At 50.2% G+C, this 9,715-nt stretch overlaps 1 protein-coding gene across 1 annotated transcript; it reads right to left on the bottom strand.

Moving 5' to 3' along the window:
- Window positions 1-516: 516 nt before the first annotated feature.
- Window positions 517-5,923, bottom strand: PABPN1 (poly(A) binding protein nuclear 1). The gene is made up of 7 exons (XM_063301565.1): window positions 5,480-5,923; window positions 4,222-4,336; window positions 3,285-3,352; window positions 3,084-3,190; window positions 2,677-2,764; window positions 2,239-2,393; window positions 517-1,552 (listed from the first exon to the last, which is right to left on the bottom strand). The coding sequence occupies exons 1-7, from the start codon at window positions 5,906-5,908 to the stop codon at window positions 1,513-1,515; spliced, it is 1,002 nt and encodes a 333-aa protein (XP_063157635.1). The 5' UTR covers window positions 5,909-5,923; the 3' UTR covers window positions 517-1,512.
- Window positions 5,924-9,715: the final 3,792 nt, after the last annotated feature.

The raw sequence follows: 9,715 nt of genomic DNA, 5'->3' as shown, positions 1-9,715 counted from the left end.
CCATGTAATCGCAATGTTTTCTGGCAAAAAACACCCATTGGGGAAGCTGGATTCGCTTAACGGCTGCCGTAAAAATGTAACATTGGGTTTGGTCACGTGGTGCGGTTTGGCTTACAACCACAACTCACGATGGAAATTCTGGTCTCAGCTGTGGTCGTAAGCCGAGGATTACCTGTACTAAGCTACGCATCTTTTAACATTCTCCAAGCAGGAGCAAGGAAATATGACAATGGCAGCTCAGCCACCTGAGTAACAGCAGTCACCAAGCAGGCACATCATTCTAAAGGCCAAATTCCTGACCCTCTCAAATCAGAGCCACTCCCCACCCAGCCCCCCAACGTAGAGAACAGCCTCTGCTTTTCTGCACCCGGAAACAGCAGCAAACGAACAAAACACACAACCCACTGTTTCTTCCAAAAACATCTTTATTTTTTTTTCCCCACCCTTATAACATTCTGCTTCTTCCTCTGTACCCTCCCCCCAAACCTGAAATTTCCCCCCTCCCCCCCCTTTTTTTTCTTTTTTCTTTTTTTTTTAAAGTCATTCTCCCACATGGAAATCTGGTTCCCAACGCCACCCCCCAAACCCTCCAGCGAGTCCTTTCCCCTGCCCCGGTCTCTACAGCTTCAGGTTTCGGTGTATCTCTTCAGGCTAAAAAGTAAAGGAACCTGTAATGATAAAGACACTCAAACAAGGCATGTAACATACCCCCAGGGAGACACGGGGGAGAAACGGGGGGAGCAGAGCACCTACGACCTGAATGGGGGGAAAGAACAAGAATGGCAGCGGGGTAACCATTTTTAGCAAGAGTCACCCCAGCCTTGTTTTAGAGCAACGCTTTGGGTGCAGGACGGCATTCCGGGAAAGGGCCAAGAGGCGATGGAGGTGGTGGACGCGGGGAAGGGTCCCTTCTGCGACCCCCAGCCAGACCAGGGTGAGGCATTTGAGGCTGTCCTGAGCAGAAACAAACACGGGGCGATGCCTGGAAATGGAAGCAATGAAGCCGCAAATGCCGGCTTCTTCCCGGCTAATCTGTTTGGGTCTGGGGGTGGGGACAGCAGGGCAGAGAGAAAGAAAACAAGGCAGAAGGAACCAAGCACAGGGATGTGCACACACACACACAGACACACACAGTGGAGCAGGGGTGCAGGAGAAAAACAAAACAATTGCAGAATTCAGGAGGGGGGGACATCTTCCCAAGCCTCCCCGTAACTGCCCCCTCATAAACACACAGAGGAAGAACAGCCCAATATCCCCAGATCTGCAAATGGAAGGGAAGGGTGGAGGGGGTAACTTTCAACAATACCACCAGGCGTTTAACAACAGCTTGCCCCCCCACAGGTTGGTTTTGCCCCCCTCCCATATACGTCAACCCTCTTTCTCTGCACAGCATTAGAAACATTCTCCTCCCGCCAACAGTATTTTTTTTTCCATCATGGTAACAATCTTCATTTTTTTTTCTTTTTTTTTTTCCTCCTTCCTAAAACAACCACTTTTTTTTTGTTTTTGTTTTTAGTAAGGGGAATACCATGAGGTCGCTCTGGCCCGGCCCCTGTGAAGAGAAGAAGGAAACAGGTTAATGAAAGAGGTATGAAAAAAAAGCATGTTTAAATACCCAAAACTACAGAAGGGGCCGAGTGGATGAGATCCTCAGCTTGGAAAAACTGTGTCTGGAGCCTCAGCCTTTCCAAACGGGGTGGCTGTAATCTCTGGCAACCTTGCTCCCCAGGAGTTTTCCACATTTGTTCTTGCTTTGGGCTCCCGCACCCTGAAGGTAACTTTAAAGCTTACTCAATTTTTCATTCAAGAACAACCTGACTGAAGTCAAAATGCAATGTTTTGGCTTTCAGAAGTTTCTGAAATTTGACCGAGGTGGTTTGTCAGTACGTGACAATGAAACACTAAAAATCCATTGGGTTCTTTGCTTTTTCATGGCCTAAATCCAAACAGCCTCTACAACAGCCAACGCCCCATGTGATATTAACATTCTTTCTCACGGGATTGTCGTTTAATCTCTTTCAGACCCCCTTCTTTCCAAAATCGACTACTCTGCCTACCAGGATCCCTTTCTCGCTTTCTGTACCACACTGCAGGCCTAGAGATGCCAGACATTTTAAGCCTGGCATCGCTGCTCTAATCCAGTAGATCCACTCTCCGGCCATCTACAAGTTTGGACCTCACCCATGGATGATTGGCCCGCCTCCCCTCCCCCAATACGCCAACCCCTTTGCGTCAGACCTGTAAGCACGCCCTCGGGGCGGCCTGCTGCTGAAACCACCGTAGAAACGGGCCCGGAAACTGCTGTAGCCGGATCCTCTCCCTCGGTACCGGGTCCGGGGGAAGCCTCGGTCTGTGGTGCTGATCCCAGGGCGGTTGGTCCGTTTAGGAATCACCTAAAGACAAGACAATCTTGCAGGTCAGGCTTGGGGAAAAGGCGGGCCACTCACATGCTGGACAATGACGGTTCCTAACTGTTGGGTTTGTGCCCTATGGAATGGGAAAACCTCACCCTAATGAAGGGAGGGCCTTCCACGTTGGAATTATCCTGAAGGGGAGAGATCTGAAACAGAAACCTCACCTTCTTGAGGCTTAGGTGGTTCAATCCAAGGGTGGGCTGCAAAGGCTATGTTGGAGTCAGGCACAGAGCGGGAGGGGCTCCAAAAATAGCATACGCACCTTGATCTGTCTCCCCCTGAAGAGGGACTCGTCTAGCGCTAAGGAAGTCCGCACTGACTCCTTGTCGTAAAACTCAATGTAGGCGAACCTTGAGAGGATGGCAGAAGGAGGTTCGATGATTAGAAGGCAAGAGGTCTGTGCTACTTAGCTAGATGCTGATTCTATTGCAGTGCTTCTCAACCATAGCAACTTGAAGGTGGGTGGACTTTAACTCCCAGAATTCCCCAGACAGCTTGGCTGGCTGGGGAATTCTGGGAGTTGAAGTCCACCCACCTTCAAGTTGCTATGGTTGAGAAACACTGTTCTATTGAGCCAGCCCAAGCTCTAAGGCGGCTTTCAAGCTGGACGAAGACAAATTGTCACCGTGAAAAGCGCCGTGTCTGGCAGGGCCCCTGATTCTCACTCACCCCTTGGGATGGCCCGTATACTTGTCGCAGAGGATCGTCACACGGTTGACTGAGCCACAGCCATGGAAGTGGGATTCCAGCTCTTCCGCAGTGGCCCCATAATCTACCTGAAATGGAGGATGTGTCCAGTAAGGAGACAGGGCTACCCTTTTTTGTCCTTGCTTGAAGAAAAATGGGGTGGGAGGTGGGGGCGGAACTCACATTTCCTACATATATTGATCTGGCGTCAGCTTCCATCTTTTCTTCTAAAGACATGATGACTGGGCCAGCTAGGGAGAGAGCGGCAGAATAAGCTGAAATAATGTGGAAAGAAGAATTTTCCAAGCCTACCGGTACTTGGGAACAGCCCTGGCGAAAAGATGAGCGTGACTTGATGCAAGATACCCTGGCTTTGAAGGCAGCAGTTCTACCTAACATCCAAGGCAACAATACAATGCTTTTTCCTCTGTTTCAGGACCCTAAATTCCCAGTCAAACTTGGGATTCTAGCAAGTACAAACAAGAACTTTTGACTCCTCCTCAGGAAGGTATGTGTTTCTTCTTTATTGGGACTAACCAAACACAGGATAGTCACGCAGAGCCAGTCCTTCCTGTGCTCCCAGTGGACAAAGTGTCCTCTAACACCATCCCACTGTCCTGGCCTAAAAGGGCAAAGATGTGGTTCAGGCAGCTCAGCATTCAAGGGCCTCAGCGGAGGCCAAGGGACAAAGACAATCTAGCCCGTGTGTGTATGGGTGTGTGTACACAAACACATACACACATGCCCACAGACATATACAGGATGTACCAGAAGCCAGGCCCCATAAAGATTTTATTTTATAAATTATGTTAAATATTCAAATGGGTTGCCATTTTCTTCTAAACACTTCCTTAACACTTTGTCAGAAGCATGACCTTTGAATATTTCTGAGCACAATAACATTTTCTCTGGAAAAAAAATATCAAAACATATTTTGATTGGCCTGTGGGGCCTGACTTTTGGTATATTCTGTTCACACACACACACGCATACAAACACATGGTTGTGTGTGTGTGTGTAAATTGTGTGTGTGGGGTTTGTGTTATTACAGTTCTTATTAATTACAGTGCTTGTCAGACTGAGAAGGAAACTGAAATTCAGATTTCCAGGAGGGGCTCACCATTGCCGGGTGGGGGGCTCATGTTCATTTGTTTCTCAACCTCATTTTGTAACTCTTTCAACTTCTCTGCTTCTTCCTCCATCTCCCGTACTCTGGCTTTAATGGCTTCCAGCTCCTGGGCAGGGAAAGAGGGCCAGGAATGAGCAGGAAGCAAGTTAGAAAACGTTCCAGTGGTTTTTGAGTTGTTCCCACCCAAAGGCTACTTCTCAAGAAGTTACCCATTTTACGAGTGGTCAAAACTAACGTTTTATGACTATTACTAGTTAGGGTCCACTCATGGATAATACACCATCCCAAACTGCTCCACTCCCATTTGCTTCCTTCCGATCCTTCCCTCCCAGATCAATCCAAAACAGACACCCCGTTTGAGTTGTCCCAGTAACCCCAAGAAGCCTTCTTTCACTTCCAAAGGGCGCAGGCGTCCTGCCTCAGAAGGTTTTACATCCCACACAAACGCTCTGCTCCATCTAGGCTGCCCCCAATCCATCTTCCTCCATTGCTCCACATTGCGGAAGACACCTTAGCTGTTAAAAGAAGCTGGTTGTTGTCTTTTCACCGAACAGACTGCCAAAATAGGGAATGCTCCCTCCCTCGGCTAATGTTCTTTGTCTCCGTGCCGGCTGTAGAGGAAAGCAGCTCGCAATGGAGGCTCGTGTTCTCCCACCGCCAGAAAAGCTCCTACATCCAAAACGGCACGAAGGCTCTTTTGCAAATCAGCCTCCGCTTACCGGCATTCCCGGAACAGCCACGCGTCTCCCAGACCCCCCCTCCGTGCAGGATCTGCTTCGGCGTCCCTCCGGAGAAGATCCCACCATGTTAAATGCTCCCCCCGCCGCGTTTTTCACTACCCCCATTTTCAAATCGCACCTTTCCTCCCGAGAAGCCAGGCGGCTTTCCCGTTCCTTTTGTTTCTTCCCCCGCCCGCAAAATCCCAGCCGTTCCACCCATTATTTTTGTCCCTCCCAATCGAATTTCGCTATCCTTCCCTTGCTCTTTTAAGGGCCATGACTCGCTTAAAAATTTAAAATAAAATAAATAAATAAAAAGCCTTAAATCTCTGTCTATTGTTCTCCCGCAATCATCTGGGGCTCCTCCGGGAAGAAGAGCCGAGCAGGAGCCAAATTCGTAGCCGTGAGGATGGCCGCCTTCCCGCCGCGGAGCTCGCCCATCCATCCACCCATCCATCCCCGCGAGAAACCCTCCGAGCCCACGCCCGTCCGCTCGCCTCCCCCGCCGGCCAGGAAAGGGAGATGCTCACCGGGTCCTCGATGGCGGAGTCGCCGGGGTCGCCCTCGCCCAGGCCGGCCTCCTCCTCCAGCTCCTCGGGGTGAGGGTGGTGGTGGGGGGCGCCCACGCCGGCCTGGCCGACCCGGGAGGGCAGCGAGGAGGAGGAGGAGGAAGAGAGGGCGCCCCTCGGGCCGGCGCCTCTGCTCCCGCCGCCCGCGCCGCCGCCGCCGCCGCCGCCGCCGCCCGCCCCCGCCGCGGCCTCGACCTGCATCTCCTCCTCCTCCTCCTCCTCGCGGAGCCCCCCGCCCTGCTCCCCCCCGGGGCCGCTTCCCCCCAGCCCGTTCCCGTACTGGGACGAGGACGTCAGGCCCCCGCCCGGGCCCCCGCCCGGCTCCCCGTCGCCCCCCAAGGCCGCGACGGCGCCTCGCCCGCCGCCGCTCGTGCCCTTCACGGACGCCATGGACGCCGCCGCCGCCGCCGCCGCCGCCACTAGCCGCCCGCCGCCGCCGCCGCTGCCGCGCTCGGATTGGCTACCCGCTCGCGCCCGCTCCCATTGGCTCGCTCCGCGGTCGGCGGCCCCTCGGCCATTGGTCCGGAGGCGGCCCTCTTCTTCGCGCCCTCATCCTGGCCTCTCGTTGGCGGAGGGCGGGTGTCAATCAAGAGACGTCCATCGGTGATTGGGAGGGAGAGGGAGGCCCCCCCTCCAAAATGGACCCGGGGAAGACGGATTGGAGCGAAGGGCATCCCGGCACCGCCCCCAACCGTGCTCCTCGCTGATTGGGTAAGTGGGAAAGGCTTCCACCCTTGTTTGCTGTGGCGTGGAGCTGAATGGAGGAGGCCGCTGTCAGTCTGTTAGGAAAGTGGAAAGGATTGATCGGCGCGTAGAAGAACGAAACGGGGTGGTTAGGCAGGAAGGTGGACTTTGCCCGCCTTTTCCTCGCCACTATTAGTCGTCAATCAATTGGATTTCGACATGTGATTGGTTGTCAAGCAGATTTTTTTTTAAATAGTTGGCCTCTCGCTTATTGGCTGAAACGAAACCTGTCAATCATATCTGCGGATATTTTCATTGGGCATCCTCTCCTGCCTTGAGCCAATCAACCAAACAATCACGTGTAGTACGGTACATAATTGGGTGACGTTATGTAAATCTTGCAAACGGTTTAGTCTATTGGGTAGAAGGGCATTCCTTTTCTTCTATTCTAATTGGTCAATTATCTTTTTGGTCCTGCCCTTTTCCACAACACCGTTGGAAACCGAAATTTCTGATTGGCTCCTAAGGAAAGAGCGTTTAACGGCTCTTTTGTCCCCCGCCCTCCCGCGTGTAAGCCACAGGGCTACAGTCTTAAGAGTCCCTCCGCACAACTTCCGGTTTCCTTTTCATGGGGAAACATTCACTTCTCTAGGCCTTAAGAAGCCTTCTTTGGTTGACACCTGGAATCTTCTGTTAGCCTAGCAGTTATGGTGTACAAACCATGGCTTATGATTTAACATTGATTTATTGATTTATACTTCTTATTTTGTCACCGCCCATCTCACTAAGAGTGACTCTGGGCGGTTTACAATAAAATTGAAATACCTACAGATTAAAACACCGTAAGAACAAAATTATTCATAAAAATGTAAATATAAAATATAAAATCCAAGATGGCAAATCAAAACGTTGCCTAGAAACGCAGACGCCCCGAGTTTGGCATGGAGCTAATAAAAACTTGGTCCCTGAATTTGGGGGAGAGACTAACTTTGCAAAGTGGCTTTTTGCCTACCCGAAAACACGAATCACACAGCAATTCAGGCAAAAACAAAAGCATTTATTGGGGGGGGGGGTTCAAGTCCTTTTATGGGGCACAGAGGCAAATGATACATTCATTTCATATTTGTGATACGTCATAACGTGAGTAACCAAACGATAAAAGACATTGGTTACAGATAACATTCCAGAAGTGGCAAATTTATGGGTTATGTCACTCACTTTCCCAGCCAGGCTTGTATCATCTTAAAACTTGCAAGTGTATTCAAGGACTTTCAGAATATACTACTGTTCGGTTGCTGAAAAGGCGAGTTTTTGCACGTAAAAGAAAGAAAGGGTTTTGGGTAAAAGGAAAACATGGTTTCCTGAAGTTCAAAAGAAGGCATGGATGCCGTGCTAAAATGCTAGTTATCACCTTTATTAAAAAGCTAATAATGAAGCCTAAAAATTCCAAGTAACAAAAGGTATTAATTTAAATACGTATAACATGGGTGAACTCAGCTGTTGCCTGCAATTTTAGGCTTCGTTGTTAGCTTTTTAGGAAAGGAGATATTAGCCTTTTAGCATGGCAGGCAAGGCCTCTTTTCTGTCTTTAGGAAAGCATCTGTTTCTTCTGAGCCAAGGCCCTTTTTTTTGGCATGTGAGAACCAGCCTTTTCAGCAACCAAACAATAGGGAGCGTGTTCTGAAAGTCCTTGAACACACTTGCAAGTAGGGAGTGGTAATCCATAAATTTGCCACTTCTGGGATATTACCTGTGATCAATGTTTTCTATTAAAAGATCTCCCCCTCCCCACCATGCTGTCCTCCTCAAACACTGTTTCCCGCCACACGGCTTCCCCTCCTTGAGCAAGGTAAAAGGCTAAAGGTAAAAGTAAAGGTTTCCCTTGACATGAAGTCCAGTCGTGTCCGACTCTAGGGGGCGGTGCTCATCTCTGTTTCAAAGCCGAAGAGCCGGCGTTTGTCCGTAGACACTTCCGTGGTCATGTGGCCGGCATGACTAAACAGAACGCCATTACCTGCCCGCTGAAGCGGTACCTATTAACCTACTCACATTGCATGTTTTCGAACTGCTAGGTTGGCAGGAGCTGGGACTAGCAACGGGAGCTCACCCCGTCACACGGATTCGAACCACCGACCTTCCGATCGGCAAGCTCAGCAGCTCAGCAGTTTAACCTGCAGCGCCACCGTGTCCCTAGGTAAAAGGCTAAAAGTTACAAAATAGAATGGGTTCAGTGCAAAAGGGGATGCCAGAGATTAATATGTAAAAGCGAGCCCAACTGTTTAAACAAAGGATTCCCTTCTGATTCATTCAGAAACCTTGGAACACAAAAGGCCACTCATTCACAGACTTTAGCAGAGGCCATGCAGGTAAAGGTTCTTCCCCAGCCAAACAGATCTCCATAATCCAATCATAAAAGATCCCTTCCAAGGTGAACATTCCAAGCCCAGCAGGGAAGGTGGACCATCAGAACAGGAGACACAAACAGCAAGGGACCTGGCCATAGAGCGCCCCCTCTCCAAACTCCGGTAAACTGCACTTTCCTAGATGTCGATGAAGATTCTCAGTCCTCCAGGTGGAATTGTCTGTAGGTTGAGTCATGGCAACTGGACTTCCTCCTTTTTGGTTGAAACATTTCACTGCTTGTCCAAGCAGCTTCTTCAGTCTAGGCAAAGGTTGGTGAGGGGACCCCGTATATGTCTTCCAGGGTGGCTGCATCTTCCCTACACCTGAATGGCTGTTAATTGTGCCATGGAGGTGTGGATTGTCTTTGGGATGTCTCACTCCTCGATCCTTTGTTCATCCCCAAGTGGATCGTTAAGAGTGGCCTTCCTGGTGGTCTTAACCTTCCTGGGGACTGATGAAAGAGCAGCATGAAAAATGGGGGACAAGCTGTGTCTGAGGCCTCCACCTCTGTTGAGGGAAGGATTTTCCACTTTAGCATGAATGGATTCCTGAACCCCTCTCTCTAACCACCTTTCTTCTCTGTCCAAAATGTGAACACTGTAGTCCTCAAATGAGTGCCCTTTTTCTTTGAGAGGAAGGTAAACTGCTGATTCTGGTCCTGTGGCGTCGCTCCTCCTGTGCTGGGTCATCCTCTTCTGCAAAGGCTGTTTGGTTTCCCCAGTGTAGAGCTCAGAACACTCCTCACTGCCCTGGATTGCAGACCCTACGTTGCTCCTCATCTGTTTCGGTGTTGGATGTTTAGGGTGTACAAGCCTCTGTCCCAGTGGGTTTGAAGTATACCGGTTTGTGGTGTTTTCCAAATGTCCATTTTATCCTTTCCTAGGATTCCTAGAGACCACCCCTTGCCAAGAAACCAGCCAAGTGCGCCTTCCCAGAATATCCTAGAGGGTGGGAATGTTACCTGGAATTTTGCATCGCAATAGCCAAGCTTTCTTAATATAAAGGGCTTGTGGGAAAATGCAGATGTGGCCACCTCCAACCAGCAGACTCTGTACATGCTCTTGGAAAATAAAATTGTCTCTGTTCAAGCAATCGCCTGAGAACTTTCGG

This window comes from Candoia aspera, chromosome 4 (assembly GCF_035149785.1).
Source record: "Candoia aspera isolate rCanAsp1 chromosome 4, rCanAsp1.hap2, whole genome shotgun sequence".
NCBI classification, from domain to species: Eukaryota; Metazoa; Chordata; class Lepidosauria; order Squamata; family Boidae; genus Candoia; species Candoia aspera.
This window is presented reverse-complemented; position numbering and strand designations above follow the sequence as displayed.